The sequence below is a fragment of the Nelumbo nucifera genome, chromosome 5, assembly GCF_055504915.1.
Source record: "Nelumbo nucifera cultivar China Antique chromosome 5, China Antique-T2T, whole genome shotgun sequence".
NCBI classification, from domain to species: Eukaryota; Viridiplantae; Streptophyta; class Magnoliopsida; order Proteales; family Nelumbonaceae; genus Nelumbo; species Nelumbo nucifera.
In genome coordinates, this window is record NC_142653.1 from 52,788,878 (window position 1) to 52,809,903 (window position 21,026).

At 41.4% G+C, this 21,026-nt stretch overlaps 1 protein-coding gene across 2 annotated transcripts; it reads right to left on the reverse strand.

Annotated features, from left to right (window-relative positions):
• Positions 1–322: 322 nt before the first annotated feature.
• On the reverse strand, positions 323–20,415 carry LOC104596720 (putative magnesium transporter NIPA6). 2 transcript variants are annotated; one of them, XM_010257993.3, is made up of 9 exons: positions 20,031–20,415; positions 19,874–19,930; positions 19,697–19,787; positions 19,424–19,584; positions 19,199–19,326; positions 18,738–18,875; positions 12,658–12,750; positions 12,462–12,579; positions 323–957 (listed from the first exon to the last, which is right to left on the reverse strand). In XM_010257993.3, exons 1-9 carry the CDS (start codon positions 20,194–20,196, stop codon positions 827–829), a joined length of 1,083 nt encoding a protein of 360 aa, XP_010256295.1. In that variant the 5' UTR covers positions 20,197–20,415; the 3' UTR covers positions 323–826. The 2 variants fall into 2 exon arrangements, with proteins under 2 accessions (XP_010256295.1, XP_010256296.1); XM_010257994.2 differs by having other exon boundaries at positions 19,874–19,953; positions 20,031–20,404.
• Positions 20,416–21,026: the final 611 nt, after the last annotated feature.

Here is a 21,026-nt window from a genome sequence, read left to right on the forward strand (position 1 = left end):
TTTTATTAGATGGATGTAGTTTGGTGTTTTCTTAGGCAGTTCCGGACCTTTGTTGTGAATTATGAGCCAAAACTCCTTTTGTATAGCTTCTTTAGAGGGGTAAGGTATTTATATCCCCCCTCCTAAGCCTTTTATTTAATTAGCAAAATTTAATGGCAGCCACCTTTATCTCCACCGGGAGTAAAGTTTGAGGTTAAAAAAGAGAAAAATAACTTTTCATATTTAAATAAATTAATACTAATTTTCTCAGTTAATTAAATGATTGAATGTTCAATTTTATCTGCCACTTAAATCAACACCATTCCATGCTAGGCCATTCTCATGGAAAACCCACAAATCAATTACCTTTTCATATTTAAATAAATTAATACATTTTTCACCAGAACAGGTAGAACTTTAATTAATACAGATGCCCTATCAGTAACTGAACTTGTACATCCGAAATCAGAAGGAACAAATGGATCTACAGACAAGGAAAAACATGAAATGGGAAATAGGAAAAGGAGACTACCAGGACTATGGCATTTGCTGCAGACCAGATACAATGCATCTGATACTAGCATAAAGAGGGAAAAGAACATTCCAACACTCCAATTCAGGGAAGAAGAAACAAAATTGACCATGAAAACTTGGCCTGCACAAGTAAACAAGCATCCTCGAGCTGTGGATTGAATTGCCTAATCAGTTCCAGAAATTAGAAATGGAGTAGCCACCTTCCTCCCCTGGTATTTACAGTAAAACTGCGTATTTTTGGCAACAACTCCTGCTCAGGAACCTTCAGTGGATTGTCATTTGTTAAACATGGAACTACCAAAAAATATTTCATCTAAGAGAAGTAATCTTGCTTGAAAATTGTAACAAAATCAGGAGATAGCCCATCTTCATCTTTCTGCTTCCACAATTCCCCATTTCCTTGGATACGCCACGATAGTTTAGGTGAAAGTGGTGAATACAAATCTGCATTTTTAATAAATCAGATCTTGAACCAGACTCTTAAACAACTTTGAAACTTTAACAGCTAATAGGCAAGAATTTATATGGTTTCTTACGTCATTGAGCTATTATTTTGTAAAATGAATTTCTACAAGAAAACTAACAAGGTTCAAACATATTTAGAAAATTATTTCCACCATCCTGACACAATCTCTAGCCTCTACTAATGAAAAGGCTTTAATTGTTTTTTTTTTTTTTTGAAAAAAAGTAAGGTAATATTATTTCAGAAGAAACACATACAAATGGAGGAGCAAACAAGATTGACTCCCCCGCATACACAGCATCAGATGTCCCACAAACTAACTGAATTTAGAATCAGAAACATGTTCTGATTGCTAAACTCAGGAACAACTGATAACCAAGAAGCAAGTTTAGCCACAATACAATTGATCAACTCATCAGTACTTTTACAAAGATCATTAAAAATTCTATTGTTCCTCTTAGACCAAATAGTGCTGATCACTGCCGCTGGAATGGTCCTCCAAATGATTTTTCCTCTTTTTGATAGACCCGGAATATAACAGCTGTGAAGAAGTTCCTGAATCGATCCTGACATCACCCAGTTAATGCCCACCACATGCAAGAAGTGAGATCAAATCCTCCGAGCAAAAGAGCAATGAATACATAAGTGATCCATGGACTCTTCCATTTGACCACAGATTCCACAATTTAGGTCATCCAAGGTGATCCTCTTCTCATCAGACTGCTTCTTGTTAGACATTTCTTTAGAGTTGCAGCCCAAACTAGGAAATTGACTTTGGAAGGGGTATAAGGAATCCAGATTTGTTTAGATGGAAAAACAGAATCTCCTGTAGCAGCTACACCCTCCGAAAAGGGGATTGAAGATGAAGTTATTTAAGCAGCTAAGGAGGTTCATTACTTCCTCCACCTCCCAGTCCTGAAAAGCTCTGTGGAAACTAGGCTTCCAGACCACTTCCCCTCTCATTAGCTCAAAAGGTTCAGCCACTGTAGCCTCTTTGTTCTCAGCCACTGAAAAAATAAGAGGGAATTTTTCCTCTAAGGTTGTTTCATCAAGCCACCTATCCTTCAAGAATCGAATTCTGTCCCCTGTTCCCACCTGAAAGCCCACACCCTTCAGAAAACTCAGGAGCACTTTCATTATAGCCTTCCACAAAGAGTATCCATAGGAAGGAAAGTAAATTGCAGTTGCCCAACTCCTGGGCTGAAGGCCATACTTTGCAGCAATGAGCTTTCTCCACCAACAATTTTCTTCTGTGCCAAATCTCCATAACCACTTCCCCATTAGAGCAGTGTTAAAAGTTTTCAGTTTTCATAGACCCATACCACCTGAACTACATGGAATACAGATCTGATCCCAAGCCACCAAATGAACTTTCTTCTCATCTTCCCAGTCTTTCCATAAAAAATCTCTTTACAATTTTTCAATTATCTTGGCCACTTTACTCAGTATAGTAAAGAGGAAAGGTAATAAGTAGGAAGGTTTGCAAGTGTACTTATAATCAAAGTCACTCTTCCCCCTTTCGAAAGGTATTTTGTCTTCCAAATCGCCAATTTTCTTTCCATTCTTTCTACAACAGGTTCCCAAATTGTTGAGGATGAGCTTTTTGCACCCAGAGGAAGACCAAGATAGCCAGTCAGGAGGTTATATATTTTACATCCCAGTACTTCTGCCCATTCTTACAGCCCCTCAATTCTGCCCACCAGAATGATAGAAGATTTTCTTAAGTTCATCTTCAGACCAGTTACCACCTCGAACCAACTGAAAATCCCAGTTAAAGTTTCCAGCTGAGAGAAGGAAGCACCAATGAAGCATAAAGTATCATCCGCAAAGTGAAGAACATTTACCCTCTCGCCACCCGGAATTATCTCAAAACCCTCCCATAGGCCTGCCTGAGAGGTGACAGGGGGTCACCTTGGAGGATGCCCCTTGAATTTTTGAAGAAACCAGAGGACTCTCCATTAATTAGAACAGAAAATTTGGGGGAAGATACACATATGACATACCTTCATCCAATTTCTCCACTTCTGACCAAAATTCATTTTTTCCAGAATGAAGTTTCTTGACAGTATGGCCGGCCAGAATTAAGAGGAAGAAAAGAGAAGAGAAGAGGAGAAGAAGAGAAGAGAAGAGAGGAGGGAAGAAAGAAGGGTTTTGCAATGTAACAGTACTGGCGGCGCCAGCCTTTATTTTAATATATATAGGGCGGCAAAAATAACAAGGGAAAAGACCCTTGTGCCCCTGAGTACAATAACAGACATAACAGAAAGAAAAAACGAAATAAAAAACACTTTAATTAGCCAAACAGGCCCTAACATCAGCAACTAAATTATTTTAACATTATTTCAACACTCCCCCTCAAGTTGGAGCATAGATGTCAATCATGCCCAACTTGTCACACAAATCTTTGTGCCGCACATGATGGAGCCCTTTGGTGAAGATATCTGCAAGTTGTTCTTCTGAGCTGACATATGGTGTACACCCTTCTCCACTTTCAAGTTTCTCTCTAATAAAATGCTTGTCCACTTCAATGTGCTTCGTCCTATCATGCAGAACTGGATTAGCAGCAATATTGATGGCAGCTTTATTGTCACAGTAGAGTGAAATAGGATTGCTTACTGTGAAACCCAGTTCACCTATCAGATTTCTTATCCACATGATTTCCGCAACCCCATGAGCCATCGCTCTATACTCTGCTTCAGCACTGGATCTAGCCACCACACTTTGTTTTTTGCTTCTCCATGTGACAAGGTTTCCTCCTACAAAGGCACAATACCCACTGGTAGACTTTCGGTCATTGACTGCTCCTGCCCAATCTGCATCAGTATATACTTCCACTTTTAAGTGACTGTGTTTCTGGAACAACAAACCAGCTCCAGGAAACTTCTTGAGATATTTCAAGATCCTCTTTGCAACCTCAAAGTGAGTTGTCCTAGGGCTGTGCATGAATTGACTAAGGACACCCACTGCATAGGCAATATCAGGCCTGGTCATAGACAAATACAAAAGTCTCCCCACGAGTCTCTAGAACATCTTTACATCTTTCAAAAACTCTCCCTAACTGTCTCCCAGATGGTGATTAGGTTCAATAGGTGAATCAAATGGTTTTACCCCCAACTTGCCTGTATCTTCTAGTAGATCTAGTACATACTTCCGTTGGGAAATAAAGATGCCCTTGTGAGAGCGGGCAACTTCAATTCCAAGAAAGTATCGTAAGGGGCCTAGATCCTTCACCTCAAATTTAGTGGCTAAGAAATGTTTCAGTCTCCGAATTTCAGCCTCCCAATCTCCTGTGATCACTATGTCATCCACATACACAATAAGGGTTGCAATTTTACCTTCACCTCTTTTCACAAATAGAGTATGATCTGACTGGCATTGTTTGAACCCCATCTGTTGAATTGCTAAATGAAACTTATTGAACCAAGCCCGAGGTGATTGTTTCAACCCATATAGAGATTTTTTTAACCTGCACACCTTTTGTTCACTGCCTTTGGCACAGATTCCTGGGGGTTGGGTCATGTACACTTCCTCTTCCAAGTCACCATTCAAGAAAGCATTTTTGATGTCCAATTGGTGAAGATCCCAGTCAAGATTTTCTGCCAAGGAAAGAAGAATCCTAATAGAGTTCATCTTGGCTACTGGAGCAAAAGTCTCTGCATAGTCCACTCCATATACCTGTGTGAAGCCTCTTTCTACCAGTCTAGCCTTGTGCCTTTCAACAGTTCCATCAGCCTTGTGTTTCACTGTGAACACCCACTTGCACCCCATTGGTTCCTTCCCTTCAGGAAGGTCTACCAACTCCCAAGTGCCATTTTTCTGTAAAGCATCATGTTCTTCTGGCATTGCATCTGTCCATTCAGGTTTTGACAAAGCTTCTACCACAGTCTTAGGAACGGGGACACTATCCACAAAAGAGAGAAAGGCACGGTACGACGGCAAAACATGCTCATAGGACACAATTAGATATAGGATGATTAGTGGTACAAGACCTAACACCCTTCCTCTTAGCAATAGGAATATTAAGATCATTGGTGATAGGTGAATCAACATTTAAAGGAGCAGATATATCAATGGGAGCAAGTGTACCTGGTTGATGAGACGGATCTGCCTCGGGTGAATCCGATTATGTTGGTTACATAGTGCTAGGCTCCATGGCTCTTGAACTCTGCTGGCTCTTATGGCAACGATGAAAAACTCGGAATGGAGGATCGGGTAAAGGAGGTAGTTGAATTTGAGTCGTCGCCTATTTCTCCTCAACCCTACGCTCCCCCTGAGGAGAAACCGAGAAAAAATGTTGATTCTCAAAGAATGAGACATCAATAGAAACGTAGTACTTGCGAGCAATGGGATCATAGCAATGGTACCCCTTTTGAGATAAAGGGTAACCAAGAAAAACACAAGGAATAGCTCGAGGATCAAGCTTACCACGAGTAGGGGACAGGTTATGGACAAAACAACGACACCCAAAAACACGCATCGGAATGGTGAACAACGGGGCTGTAGGAAACAAGAGCTGATGTGGGGCCTTATACTCTAGTAGCCGAGAGGGCATGCGATTGATGATATATGTCGCACACAAGACTACATCCATCCAGACCTGTTTTGGCACATTCATATGAATCAACAAGCCACGAGCAACTTCGAGAAGGTGACAGTTCTTCCATTCAGCCACACCATTTTGTTGGGGTGTCCTGGCACAAGAGCTTCGCTGAAGTGACCCACTCGAAGCAAAAAACTTCGTGAGATCACTATGGAAATATTCCTTCGCATTGTCCGACTGGAAGGTATGGATTTCCATTTGGAACTGGGTGAACACCATGTGTTGAAAATCTTTCACAATTTGTGGCACTTCATCTCGAGATCGCATAGGGTAAACCCAAGTGTATCTAGAATAATCATCAATCAAGGTAACGAAGTACTTATAGCCAGCCGCAATAGGTAGAGTAACAGGGCCCCAAACATCAAAATAAACAATATGAAATGGAAATTCAGATCTTTTATTTCGTAAAGGTAAAGAACTTCTACAATGCTTACTCAACTGACAAGTTTGACACTGTAACTGAGTCACTGACAATGACTCAAATAACTTTGGAAACATAACTTTTAACCACTCAAAAGAAAGATGACCTAAACGACTATGCCATAAATAGGCTTGACTCTCACTTGACGAACTCGTGGACTCTATCGCCACTAGACCAGCATTATTCTCCAACATGTAGAGACCATCCACCATGCTTTCTCTACCAATCGTTTTCCCCGAGGTCAAATCCTGAAACACACATGAAGACGGAAAAAAAGTGACTGAGCAGTTCAAGGTGTGAGTCAGACTACTAATAGACAGCAAATTAATAGGTAACTTCGGAACGTGCAGTACATTAGGAAGAGTAAGGCCAAGTGGGAGAGGTATGGTGCCTCGGCCAGCTATGGTAGAAAAAGAACCATCAGCCAATCTTACCTTATCTCTCCCAGAGAGAAGGTTATAGGTCTGAAACAAATTAGACTTATCGGTCATGTGATTTGAGGCTTCGGAGTCAATAATCCAAGGAGAATCAGTAGTATGAGATGACACATGGAAGGTTGTGGCATTACCTGATGTAGATGCAAACGAGGTAGAAGTAGTAGGTCCAGAATCCATCTGGCAGAGAGTCCTACCATACAATTTCAAATGTTCACGGAAGGAGTTGATAATATCTTCCTTAGGGTCAGAACTGGGATGTCTCTCCTGAGTTACCGAAGGGCTAGTCTCTGTCGATGCCATATTAGCTGAGTTATACCTTTTTTGATTCTGCTGGCCTGGTTTCTTTCCCTAATCAAGTGCTGACTTCTTACCCAAATCTTGTGCCCATTTAGGTTTTCCATGGAGATCCCAACATGTATCTTTCGTGTATCGTGTCTTCTGGCAGTGAGTGCACCAAAGCTTGCTCTTATCATTTGATTTTTTCTGAGTGTCACCCGTTTTAAAACCACCTCCGACATTTGTATCCGAGTTTCCCCGGACAGCTAGGGCAACTGACTCCCCTTCTACACCATTCATCACACTTCTTCTGCTTTCTTCTAATTGTATCAAGGCATACACCTCCTGAACTGATGCCAAATCTTTACTACCCAAGATCTGCACCCTGATGGACTCATATGACGGATTCAGCCCTAGGAGGAAGGCAAACACCCGTTGCTGAGATACAAGTGACTTATAGGCCTTTGCATCTTCATCACACTTCCAATTCACATTCTGATAGTGATCAAGTTCTTTCCATATTGATGTCAAATCAGAATAGTACATCGAGAGACTCCTCTCCCCCGGATTGCAAGTAGAGGATTCAGCTTGTAGCTGATATATCTTGGCATAGTGGCTCTGCTCTGAATAGGTGGATTCCCATATCTCACAAGCAGTTTCAGCCCACACAAAAGTCTTCCTTACTTGTGGCAGTATTGAAACCAAGTGCCAAGACATCACCATACTGTTCTCTTGGTTCCACCTATCATGCTCAGCACTTCCATACTTCGGCTCCTTCACTCTCCCATTGATGTATCCTATTTTCCTCCTAGCAGTGATGTAGAGTTTTATTCCCCTAGACCACTCAAGGTAATTCAGACCATCAAAGGGAATAACAGCGATGGGAAAGCTCATATCCATTCCCCCACTCACTCCATCGTGGCTCCCTGTAATCTCTGAAATAGCAGAATTCTCAGTCGACATGGTCAAACAGTAAATCAGTCCCAAACACCCGACTTAGGACCCCTCCTTACTCCATAAAACAATGCTCCACTCAGTTCACACCCACACACTTGGGTTTAACAACCAGGTTGAGCACAAACAGTACCAAAATCCAGACAAAACAGATGTAGTTTTCGGCAGATTTTAGACTTGCATAGTCTTAACAGTCCCAATCTACCAGAATTCCAGAATGTCTAACAGCCACTAATCAGCAGGAGAGATCCTTCTTACTTATAGTCAAATCAAACCATTGAGAAGATAGGTCATCTTCGACCTACAGTTGTCTTAACACATGAACAGGATCGCACGATCCAAAAAAACAGGGGGTACACAGATTCGACAGCATTCAGCCGCCCAAACTCATAGGGTTTTCACTCAGCACACGACCAAGGAGGGTAAAGAAGAGGAAATAACAGGGAGAACTGTACCAGTTGTAGCTGTTTTTTCAGTCCCGAATCAGATTTCTGTTCCGCCCAGGTTCTGCTAGTCTGTTCGATCTGTTCTCTCAGTAAGGTTGTTCGATCTGCTCTCTTTTAATCAGTATTCCCGCTCTGATACCATCTTGACAGTATGGTCGGCCAGAATTAAGAGAAAGAAAAGATAAAAGAGGAGAAGAAGAGAAGAGAAGAGAAGAGAGGAGGGAAGAAAGAAGGGTTTTGCAATGTAACAGTACTGGCGGCGCCAGCCTTTATTTTAATATATATAGGGCGGCAGAAATAACAAGGGAAAAGACCCTTGTGCCCCTGAGTACAATAACAGACATAACAGAAAGAAAAAACGAAATAAAAAACACTTTAATTAGCCAAACAGGCCCTAACATCAGCAACTAAATTATTTTAACATTATTTCAACAAAGTTCAAACACCGCCAGTTCACATGGTCATAGGCTTTCTCAAGGTCAATTCTACACAACAGACCTGGTTCTCCTTCCCTCTTAGAGTCTATTACTTCATTAGCCACTAAAACACTGCCCAGAATTTGTCTTCCGCTAACAAACGCACATTGGTTTTCTGAAATTACATTTCCCAACACCTTTTTAAGTCTCTCTACAAGCACCTTTGCAAGAAGTTTATAAAAACTATGAAGCAGGCTTATCAGTCTGAAGTCTTTGAGGTTGGTTGCTCCTTCTACCTTAGGGATCAAAGTAATGAACATAGTATTCAGACTCCTTACCAGAGATGCAGAATCATGAAAATCTTGGAAAGCCTTTAAGATATCATCCCGAATGACATTCCAGCATTTCTTATAGAACAAATTTGTTAGCCTGTCTGGCCCCAGGGATTTATCTGCATCCATCCTCTTGACAGCTTCCAATAACTCCTCAGAGAAAGGCTTCTCCAACTCCCTTTTTTGACTATCGCTTAGGGTCTTGAACTGAACCCCATCCGAATCGGTGCAGCCAAGGATTCCTGAAGAGAGTTTTGTAGAAATTAGTGGCAATTGATTGAATATTAATCATGTGATCCCCTATCTGCCCTTCATGTTCCAACCTACTTATGCCGTTAACTCTCTGTTTGGCATTTGCCATTCTGTGAAAGAACTTGGAGTTTTTGTCTCCCACCTTCAGCCATTGTATCTTTGATTTTTGACGCCAATGTATTTCATCTTTGTAGGCAAGTCTATCAAAGATAATCTTGGCATCCTCTCTCTTTCTCCTCTCCTCTTCCGAAAGACACCTCTGTTCTTCAAGATTATCCATTTCCTTAATCACATTCAAGCATTTCTTCTTTTCGAGCTCCACAGATTGAGCTTTTCCTACCTTCCAACTCTTTATGACAGATTTCAGTTTCCCCAGTTTCTTAGCAAGTACGGAGGAGATTGTACCCTCCACCTGAGTTTCCTTCCAGCTTGCTTCAATTAAGTTTAGCAGATTCTCTTCTCCAAGCCAACTGTTATCAAGCCTGAATGGTGCATGTTTGTTTACCTGTCTGCTAAAAACCAGTTTAATCAGACAGTGATCAGATAGAGGTCGTGGAAGAGCCTCTTGTTTAGCTCCCAAGAAAGAATCCTCCCATGTGGATGAGATTAAAAATCCAACTTAACCAAAATAGGATCTTCCTGGTTATTTGACCAAGTAAATTGCGCACCTGAAAGAGGCAGATCCACCAGTTCAAAGTTGTTCACAAAATCAGAGAAATCCCTCATGGCTCTAGTTCTTCGAGTGTTTCCTTTATTTTCTTCAAGAAATCTAGTGACATTGAAGTCACCGCCAATCACCCAAGGGACTGTGATGTTATTTCCCATTTCTGTCAGCCGTTCCCCGAAACTTTGTCTCTCCCTATCTGTATTCAGTCCGTAACTTGACAACATTGACCCTCTTGTACCTCGAACATTACAGTTATAGAGAAATCCCTCATAATGTGATAGATCTTCTTAAATTTTAAGGGATCCCACATTGTCAAGATACCCCCCCTGAACACCCCACTGCTGGCTTCCCCACCCACTTCACCTCCCCTTCCCCCCAAACACTTCGAATTATACCTCCATCAACCCTCTCTAGTTTTGATTCTTGAATAAGAACCACCCCTGCCCTCTCCCTTTTTAAAACATCACTCACCACCATTCTTCTTCTCCCTGACCCCAATCCTCTCATATTCCAAGAAAGGAATTTCAGATCCATCAATATTTTAAAGAAAACTCTCTCTTAATTCTTCCTCTTTTTTCACTCCTTCCCTCTCTTTCACCCCTCTCCACTAAGCCCCACGAAAGACGCATGGATTCTTTGGCATTCTTTCCTTTCCCTCCTCCTTTCTTCACATTTGCTTTCCCCTTCTCCTCCAAAATCCTCCTCTCAACTCCTTCCAAGTACTCTATCGTTTCCACCTCCAGACCTTCTACCGAAACACCCAAAAACCTACCCAAACAAAGTAATTTTGACATTACCCAAATCAAGGATTCTTCCAACTGTTTATTCTTTTTTTTCGTTGAGGAACTAGTTTCCTCCTGAAGATAACATTCCACCCTGCTCTGCTCTTTATTCACTCCCAGAGACTGTGAGCATGAGCCACTTCCATGTTGATAGAAAGAGGTTCGGCTAACATCCTTCTCTGTGAGTATCCACTAGACAAAGTTTCCCCCACTCACCTCATGAAGATTTTTCCCCATTTCGCTCTTCTTTCCTTTCTTCGTAGTCTCTTCCTCCATTCTCCTTTCTTCGCTTGCTCCCTGGACTGAATCTTCACCCTCTTGGTTCACCACCTTTTTCATAACCCTTCGATGACTAAGTTTCTAATTCGTTGAGGACTGGGCTTTTGTTTCCCAGCTTTTAATTGTTTTGTGACTAGGTCCTATTGGATCTGATATCCTATTGGGCCTCTCCCACACCGAAGGCCCAGTCCTGACCAAAACATTATCCAACCCATGCATATCCCTTTCAACTGATGGACACCCATTTTGTTCATCTGGGTTTGGATCGTGGGTCCCCCCATTGTTTAGTCTGAAGGGCCTTGACTATGTGTCAAAGGAATCTTGCCCAGACATCGTCTTTAAGCTATTTTCCCCTGTAGTTTTCCTTGAGATTGGCATGTTTAAGTCATCTAGCTTTGGTTCAGGCCTGACACCCAACTCATATAGGCAGTCTTTAATCAAGCTTTTCAGAGCAATTAAAGCTTTTCCCTCTTCATTTCTCGAGTGAGCCTTGAATTAGAGGACTCTTTCTTGAATCAATCCCACCGTTGGATTGGCCAATCTGACTTTGTATCTGAGGCCTACCTTGGCTCTTGTGATCCCTTTTTCCAATCAATTGGTCTTCCATGCACCCCCTATCTAGCACGATTTCCCTCATCTCTTTCTTCCTTCTGGCGACTCTTCTGTCACCAATTTCTTTTCATCAAAATTGATAATATTCAATTTTGACGTTTCCGGACCACCAAACTCCTTTAATTCTTGGCTTCCGAATTTCTCCTCTTCTGGCGACTCTTCACTTACCGTTATCTCCACCTACTCCGGAATAGTACCCCCCTCCTTCACTCTAATTCTTACCTAGTTCCATGTTCAAAGTTACTCCAGCATGTCATCAGTTCCGAGAAAGCCTCCACAATGGTCCCCTAAGGCTTTCATCATGCTTGGACACCATCGCAGCAATGGCAGCCCATACGTCCCAATCCAAGTTTTTTTTGGACAGTCTTCTTCACCTTCAAACTCAGGAAAGAAAGACCTTAAATTAGTTTCTTAGTTCGAACTCCACCCATCAAAGCCCAAGCCTGCAACGCCCAGTTTTGGATTTCATCTAGACCCACCAAGTTCCCGAATCTCCACACCAGACATCTTCTAAGAAAATCCTTCCTCGCCTCTACCCCTCACTCTTTTGTTTCAATGATCCACTTTTCTCCTTCTTTCCAGCCTCTTGCCTCTCCAAAACTCAGCCAAGCTCCGGCTTCTGCTGCATTGCTAAAAGTGAAGTTTTCCTTCACCACTAAATTCTTCCTATGCCTATTGTACCAAGTTTCTCCCCCCCCCCCGCCAGCGTATCCCTCCTTTCTCCCTCCCTTCCCCATTGATCTCCTGTCAATTACTGTAAAGAGTATGGATTAGTTTCAGTTCACGTTCTTCTGATCAATATAACAAGGAAAAATTTATTGAAAAAAAAAAGAAAAAGGAAGATACACAAGGAATAACAGATGGCAAACATCTGCCAACCTCAGTAGACATCTTTGTGTAAAGATGGAAAACATTCAGCAGATATTTATGTGTCTACATTTACAAACTTTTAGATATGCATTAAGCAAAGCAAGGTCTGTCTTTATGTCCATGAGTCATGACCACAAATACCTGTAACAGGGGGTGCATCTGGTTCTCTGGTGCTATGCAATACTGCAGTCCCTGAAAGCACAGTAATGAATCCACAGAGCACTGATACTATATTACTTGCACTCTGACCAGACCAATCCTGAAATACAAGAACTTCAAATCTGAATTTGAACCACACAAATTTTGTATTACTGCAGCATATAAATCCACTAAGTACCTTGAACATTATGGCACTTGCAAGGATTGTGAGAGATGTGAACATGGCATAATAGATAGGGGAAACAACAGCTGTGTTGAAAGTATCCAATGCCTGAAACATACCAAGGATGATCAATGTTGCACATACAATGTTCTATTTTGACATTGGGCTATGATTCAATAAAAATTTTGAAATGGGAAAAGAATAATATATTATGGAAATAACATTATTATTTTGTATCCAATTCGAAACAATAAGTTATATGTGCATAAAGTCAATAGATAAAACAAGAAATGACCTGAATAATATATAACTCAGAAATCAATCAAGAAATCCAAAATGAGCCAAGCATAAAAATGAGTAATGACCCCATGATATCAACGTTTTCTTCTGATCATTAAAACTATATTGAAAGAAAATATGCATAAGATAACACTACCTCCAAGTAACTTGAGACAAAAACAACTTAACAGCCATTTGCTGACAGAATCATATGCAATTATAGATTTTCCCCTAGCTCCAGTATTTCCTATTCTAGCTCTCTCTTTGTTGACTCCCATCATGGGGATCCAACAGAATGAACAGTTCAAATTGGAAGATAAACATGTTGCTTCTCTAATTTGGAATCTAAAACACGAAGGACCTTCAGCCTTAGAGAGGAACCAACCACAAGTTGGAAATTTCCCTTCTAGCTGTTAACAGCTGTTATTTTTTCCTATGTATAGTACCGCAGGGGTACTATTGTACTTTTGCTCCTTTTTTAGTTTAGTTGTTGTCGCCCTAGTATATATATTAAAAAGTTGCGGCGCTAGCAGTATCTTTGAGCTCTCAGTTCTCTTCTCTCTTCTTCTCTCTTTTCTCTCTTCTTTCATTCTTCTCTCCTGCATAACATGGTATCAGAGCAGGACTACCAGATCTGAAAGGAGAAGTCGAGCGAACAGTCCTTTTTCTTCTTCGCACCAGATTTCCAGATCTGCCGCCCTCATCTGCTGTTCGGCTGATTGAAGATCTCACACATTGAAGTAACCTTTTTCTCTCTCTCTTACCTTTTTTTTCTGGTCGTGTGCCAGGGCATAACCTGTACTAGGTCTGCCAATTGGATGTGAGGTGATCAGCACCTCTCTTTCTTTCCTTTTTTGTAGGGTTGACTGATCCCTGAGAAACTGTAGGTCGTGAGGACCTTTTTTGTGTGCTGCAACAGCAGCTTTTATGGTGAACTGTGGGTTAGAAAGTGACCAGTACCTCTTGTGTGCTGCAACAGCAGCTTTTATGGTGAACTGAAGGTCAGAAAATGACCAGTACTTGATGCAACAGTAGTCCTGTTGATGCGTATGCTAAGAGATGACCTGTATGTACTGTGGCAACACTTGTGTTGAACTTGTAAGTCAAGGGATGACCTGTTAGTGCTGTAACAGCACCTGTAACAACACTTTAAGGCTGTGTACCCCATTTAAGAGTTGTTTTTGAATCTGAAATCATGAGTGGTGAAGATTCTGCTATATCCAGTGTTTCCTCAATGCTGAATGGAATGAGTGGGGGTGTGGATCTATCCTTTCCCATGGCTGTTATCCCTCTTGATGGTTTAAATTATTTAGAGTGGTCACGAGGGACCAAGCTGTACATCACTGCAAGGGGAAAGATAGGTTATAGTAGAAGTTCAGGACTGTTATCAGTCTTGAACCCTAAGGGATTTCAGGTTCGAAAATAAGAAGGTAAAGAGAAAAGAGGAGGAAGAAGGAGGAGAAGCAGAACACAAGAGTTGAAAAGGAGGAGCAGAAGCAACATATTCTGCCACCGCCACTTTAATTAATATTTATAGGTTATGCTCATTACATGGAAAGGACAGATCTGCCCTTAGTCTTTACATAACAAATAGAGCAAAAATAAGACTGAAATAAATAACAACTGAAACAACTAAATGACCAATAGCTAACCCTAGGAAGACTAGAACACCTTCTACCCTACGAACACAGTGGGACCGTAGCGGTGGGGCCCACATCAGTGTTCTCTACACTCCCCCTCAAGTTGGGAATAAATGTTTATCATTTCCAACTTGGATAGATCCGCCTCTAGCTTCTTCCGTGGTACAGCTTTAGTGAGGATATCTGCCAGTTGCATGTTGGAGGTGATGTATGGGAGACACTTCTTGTGATGAGACCCTCTCTCGTACAAAGTGTCGATCAACTTCAATATGTTTAATTCTGTCATGCTGCACCGGGTTGTGTGCTATATTAATAGCCGCTTGATTATCACAATACAGCATCAGAGGCTTCTCATACTCAATACCCAACTCCTCAAGTAGTTATCTCAGCCAAAGAATTTCAGCCACTCCGTTAGCCATTGACCTGTACTCAGCTTCAGCACTGGATCGGGAGACAACACTCTGTTTCTTACTCCTCCAAGAGACCAGGTTACCTCCCACAAGAGCACAATATCCAGAGGTATACCTTCTATCATCAACACTCCCAGCCTAATCGGCATCCGTATAGACTTCCACCTTCATGTGGTCATTGTTCTTGAACAGTATACCTCTACTCGGGCATCTCTTCAAGTATGCTAGTATTCTTTCTACTGCTAGAAGGTGTGTGGTTCTAGGAGAATGCATGTACTGACTGACAACACTAACTGCATAACTGATATCTGGCCGAGTGAGGCATAGATATAGGAGCTTTCCCACTAACCGCTGGAACATAACTTTGTCTTCAAGCAGCTCCCCACTCTCTGCACTAATCATGTGGTTTTGTTCAATGGGTGAATCTGCAGGTTTGACACCTAGCTTTCCAGTTTCAGCCAACAGATCTAGAACATATTTCCTCTGAGAGACAAAGATCCCCTGTTTAGATCTAGCAACCTCAATACCCAAAAAAAATCGTATTGTACCCAGATCTTTCACCTCAAACTCTTGATGAAGGAGCTGTTTGAGGGACTCAACCTCATGGCTGTCATTTCCTGTCACCACGATATCATCAACATATACTGCAAGTAGTGTCAGTGAGGACTCCACCCTCTTGATGAACAGTGTATGATCTGATTGAGCCTGTACATAACCGAACTTCCCAAGGGCTAGTCTGAATCTGTCGAACCAAGCTCTAGGTGACTGCTTCAAACCATACAATGCCTTATTGAGCCGGCAGACCTTCTTACCTGCCTCTGTATCATAGAATCCAGGAGGCAACTGCATGTAAACCTCTTCCTGCAAGTCCCCATTCAGGAAGGCATTTCTAACATCCATTTGGTACAAAGGCCAAGTGTAGCTTGCTGCAAGAGATAATAGAACCCGAATGGTGGTCATCTTGGCTACCGGGGCAAATGTCTCCAAGTCTGAGTGAACCCTTTTGCAACTAGCCAGGCTTTGTACCTCTCAATGGAACCATCCGCATTGTGCTTCATAGTAAATACCCATCTGCATCCAACTGGTTTCTTTCCTTTGGGCAAGTCAACTAGCTCCTAGGTATTATTTTTCAACAGGGCATCCATTTCAACTTGCATTGCACCTCTCCACTCCGGGACTGATAGGGCTTCTTGCACTGTTCTTGGAATAGGGACATTAGCAATGGAAGTGAGATAGGACCTGTAGGAGAGAGATAGGCGATCATAGGACAAAAACTGGGAGATGTAGTGGGATGTAGATGTGGTGCAATGTCGTTTTCCTTTACGAATGGCAATGGAAAGGTCAAGGTCATCTGCAGGGGGTGAGGTAGCAACAATGGAAGGAGTCTCTGTGGGCCCTGGGACTGTAATATCTGGACTTGGAGCCACAGAAGAGGTTGGAGTTGATCGGGACTGCTGATGACCGGGATCAACCTGCCTGCATCGCCTGTGATAGAGTCTCAACTCCCGATCCCCCTAACCACCCTCACTACTGCAGCCCTCATCACCCACTGGAATAGGTAAGGGAACAGCCCCAAAAGTATTAACCCTGCCCTCACTGCACTCCCCCTGAAGAAAAGGACCCAAATCTCCACGCTCACTACTCTCCCCCTGAGGAGAGACCCGAGAATAGTAGGGTGTCTCCTCAAAGAAAGTGACATCCATGGATACAAACTTCTTCCCTGAGACAAGATCATAGCAGCAATAACCCTTTTGAGTTTGTGCATAACCAAGAAAGATGCATTTGGAGGCCTTGGGTTCGAACTTGGAGTGATGGGGACCGAGAAGCTGAACAAAACAAGTACAACCAAATGTTTTGAGGGGAATAGTAAACAACTCTTCATTGGGGTATAGAAGGGAAAAAGGAGGTTTCATATCAAGAACCCGGGAAGGAACCCGATTAATAAGATATACCACCGTAAGGATAGCATCACCTCAGAAGCGAATAGGGACATTGGAGGTAAACATAATACTTCTAGCCACCTCCCAGATGTGCCTATTCTTCCTTTCTGCAACCCCATTCTGCTGAGGTGTATGAGGGCAAGTGCTCTGGTGGATAACCCCATGATTAAGGAGGTACGATGCCAATGGCTTAGCAAAGTATTCCTTTGCATTATCAAATCTAAGAACTTTGATCCTGGCATCAAACTGGGTTAGGATCATTTGGTGGAAGTTTTGGGTCAGGGCAGGCACCTCATCTTGTGAACGCATAAGATAAACCCAAGAAAACTAGGTGTGGTCATCAACAAATAACAAAAACTATCTGTACCCACCCATAGAAGGAATGTGATATGGCCCCCAAACATCAGTATGCACAATATCAAAAGAACTATTACTCCTTTTATTACTGAATGAATAAGAGTTTCTACAATGTTTGGCAAACTCACAACTTTCACATTTCAACTGAGATGACCCAACAGACTCAAACAAAGTAGGAAACAGACTCTTTAAGGACCAAAAAGACAAATGACCCAATCGGTTATGCCAAAGCATAACCGGACTCACAACCTGAGAAACAAGTAACTTCTTATCCACTGACTCTTCCCGACGAGAACTCTCCCCGAGCAGATAGATCCCATTCGTCTCACGGCCAGTCCCAATCACCTTCTTCGTCTCCAGGTCCTGAAAAACACATCAGTCATGAACACATGGGTGGAGCCAACAGGAATTAAGTGCTCAACTTTTGCTTTTCTAAACGTTACCCCCTTCCCCCTGCCCAAAAAAAAAATACAAAAAAGAAAAGAGAAAAAAAGAGCATCTCCCTTTTCCCTTACATGAACCATATTATAACTTGTGATTCTCCATCATAATGTACCTATCAAAAAAAATATACATATATATGTATCCCCCCTTATAATGGCATGCTCATAACTCATAGATGCTAAAAGCCTCAAACTCTAGATCAATGACAAAATCTCAACATAAGCCGAGTCACTTTGCTGAAATATGTGAAGGTGATGATCCACGAATGTATCTGAAATGCATAAAAGCCCAAACTGGTGAGATATGCTTGGGGTCATCATCTTAACTTGATATCCTCCAGAAGGACTAACAGTGCAATTGCCTGCTCTTGACGAAGAAGGATGTAATCACTGTGCCACACTCTGATTACCAGTTGGACGTCATTCCAAAATCCTTCAATATCTCAATGATAAACACATAGTCACCTCACAGCTAGAAAGGAATTTGAGAAGATGATCAATCCATGGATATATCTGAGATGCATAAGAGCCCAGACTGACAGGATTCCCTTGCTATCTTAACATGATGACATTCTCCCAGAAAAAAAGGATTGAGACCAGAACCACCTCCTCTTAGTCAGATAGGATGTAATCACTGTAACCACACTCTAATGATCAGTCAGTCGTCAAATGGTAACAAAATCAATTGATAGTTATTAGAAGGTTAGTAATTGTTTGGTGTAATTGGGTTTATCAAAAAAAAAAAATTGTTTGTTGTAATTGGCTAAAGTTTGTTTTTATATCAGTTCTATTTCTCTCCCTCAGATGCTAGCCAACCCCATATAGTTGGGACGAGGCTTGTTCATTAATGCAAAAACAAAAAGCAAGATATTAAAAACTGAAATAAATATTTTATATTTTATATCCTTATGAAAACAAAATTTAACCAATAATGCAGAACAATCGAAGATCTGTAAAAGTAAATCATGCAGTTGTCCCACAAACACTAATGACATCAAATCCGGGATAAGTTTAAGAAATACCAACCATGTTCAGGTAATTTAACTGAGTGATGATGCATGTCACTGCAACCATTGCGAATACCCATGTCTGGAAATACCCTGCCTGGTTTGTACCCTCAATTGTGAGTTTTATTGCAATACCTATCGCTTTTATACTCATAACCTGCAAAACATCATAGGCATATCATAGACAGAAGAAATTTGCACAAAGGAAACCAGAAACCAGAAAGGCAAAATCAAAATGCATTGCCAATACCACAGTCATTAACAAGAATACTGGATGGGGCATGTGATAGAAAGTGATACAAGACAAAACACAAAGCTTTGACCAAAAACATGTAATTGTTTTATATTATCTAATACTAAACCAGATGGATTTGTAAAAGACATCAGCTAGTGAATCTAATGCATAATATAACTGTGGTACATATAAAACTAACTTTTGTGTTTAAAACAAGGGTTTTTATAAAAGGAAGAACTACATACCGTCAAAGATCCTATTATAGAACATATGCCTATGTACACTAGAATGTTTGTTTGCCCATATCGCGGCACAAAATGCAACATCAGTACCAGAACCACAGCTATAGCCGATGCTGTATACAAAAGAAATGCTGGAGCAGACACATCAAATCAGATCATAGAACTAGAGACAAGAGAAACTAAGTAACAAATAAACTAAAGTAATGATAACGAAATTGGTAAAGATACCTGGTTGGGTTGCTAAACCCCAAATTTCTAATACCGAATTTGGAGTACTTTCTTCAGGAGCATGAAGTACGATCACTGTAGACCCCACCATGCATAGAATACACCCCAGTACTCCCATTTTCTGTAATTTCTCATCCAACAGAAAATGTGCTAGAACCGCACTGTCCATTTCAAGAAAGCACACCGAAGACCACCAACACCAATCAAAATCAGAGCCAGTCACTACATTCCATACTTCAACTAACCTAAATCGAATAAAAAAATAGATCTTACCTAACAATTATACTCAATGCCCCCAGTGGTGTAACAAGAACAGCAGGAGCAAAAATGTAAGCAACAAAATTCGCGATCTCCCCAACAATCACTGTCACATTTTCACAAACCTCACAAACAAATATAACATTTCCTTCAAAAATGTCAAAAATTCTAATGCATCAAAACACAACTTACTAGTAAGCATGCCAACCCACCAAAGCGGCTCTAACAGATACCCGTACCCTCCAACACCTTAAATCAACGAGTCAACCAATCTACAATCACTATAACCTCAGAAAAACAAAATCCAGATAGAAAAATTAGGGTTAAGGTTACCGTCCAATTGACTTACTAGCACGAGGACCCGACGCCCCCGCCCGCTTCAGACCCTTTTTCTTTATAATGAAGCTGGATCCAATGAAGGCACTAGAGGCTACAGCAAGAAGAAATCCTATAAAATTATCTGTATACAAGAGCGAAACGGCTGTTTCTCCGTTCGCTGACAAAGATGGTGCCATTGGTCATCGAATGATTTTCATCTAAAACCCAACGATTCTGAGTGGTTTAAAGTAGATAGAACTCATCACAGATCAGCGGACTCGGAATTGGAGACCCTGAAAATCTGATTTTGACTGCAAAAGAAGAGCAATTGAAAGGTCTCACAGTCTCTCTCCCGCAAAGCAGTCGGTTAAACAATAACAGAGTTTCTCACCTGCCAGTCTACACAAGAAGGCAACTTCGTTGCAGCATTAAATATTTATTTATTTAAACAATAATAAAAAAGTACACTGTCCGAAAATCGTTATCATGTGCACTCTAACTGTCTCTAGCTATTCCTGCTAACATGCGCCAGTTTGGCTGCTTGCTTGATTTTAGTGTCCTTTTGGTGGTTGTGGATAGGGAATTTACATTAGCGCCCTACAGAACATCCCAATCGTGTATTGAGAACATCTCACGTTTCAAGTACGAGGATGTTCTCAATGATAAGATGTGCATGTGGGTAGGAGATCCAAGTTCGCTCTAGTGCTCTTGCTATGTAGGAGCCTAGGAGGCTTGGAGTACAGTACGGGCTGGATCGGATCGGGTCGATGTCAACCCTAATTCCACTGCCCCAACCGGACCTTCTAAACATAATTCTCAAAGTTAGGATGATCATTTATGATTCGGGCCCGGAAAACATATTTCACTCTTGCCCAGCCCAGCACCTCCATCAAGCCAAAACATATATATATATATATAATTTTTTTAATTTTAATATTTTCATTTTTCTTAAAAAATCCTGATTGGGCTCAGTATAGGCCCCTAGCCCCAGGCTCTGTCGAGCTTTCCTCGGGGGTTCATGATGAGC

Coding starts and splice junctions, on each gene's coding strand:
- LOC104596720 (XM_010257993.3), bottom strand. CDS start 20,196: ATGGCACCATCTTTGTCAGCGAACGGAGAAACAGCCGTTTCGCTCTTG. Junction 19,788..19,873: donor GTGGGTTGGCATGCTTACTA/GTAAGTTGTGTT, acceptor AAAATGTGACAG/TGATTGTTGGGGAGATCGCG. Junction 19,585..19,696: donor GCATTGAGTATAATTGTTAG/GTAAGATCTATT, acceptor TGAAATGGACAG/TGCGGTTCTAGCACATTTTC.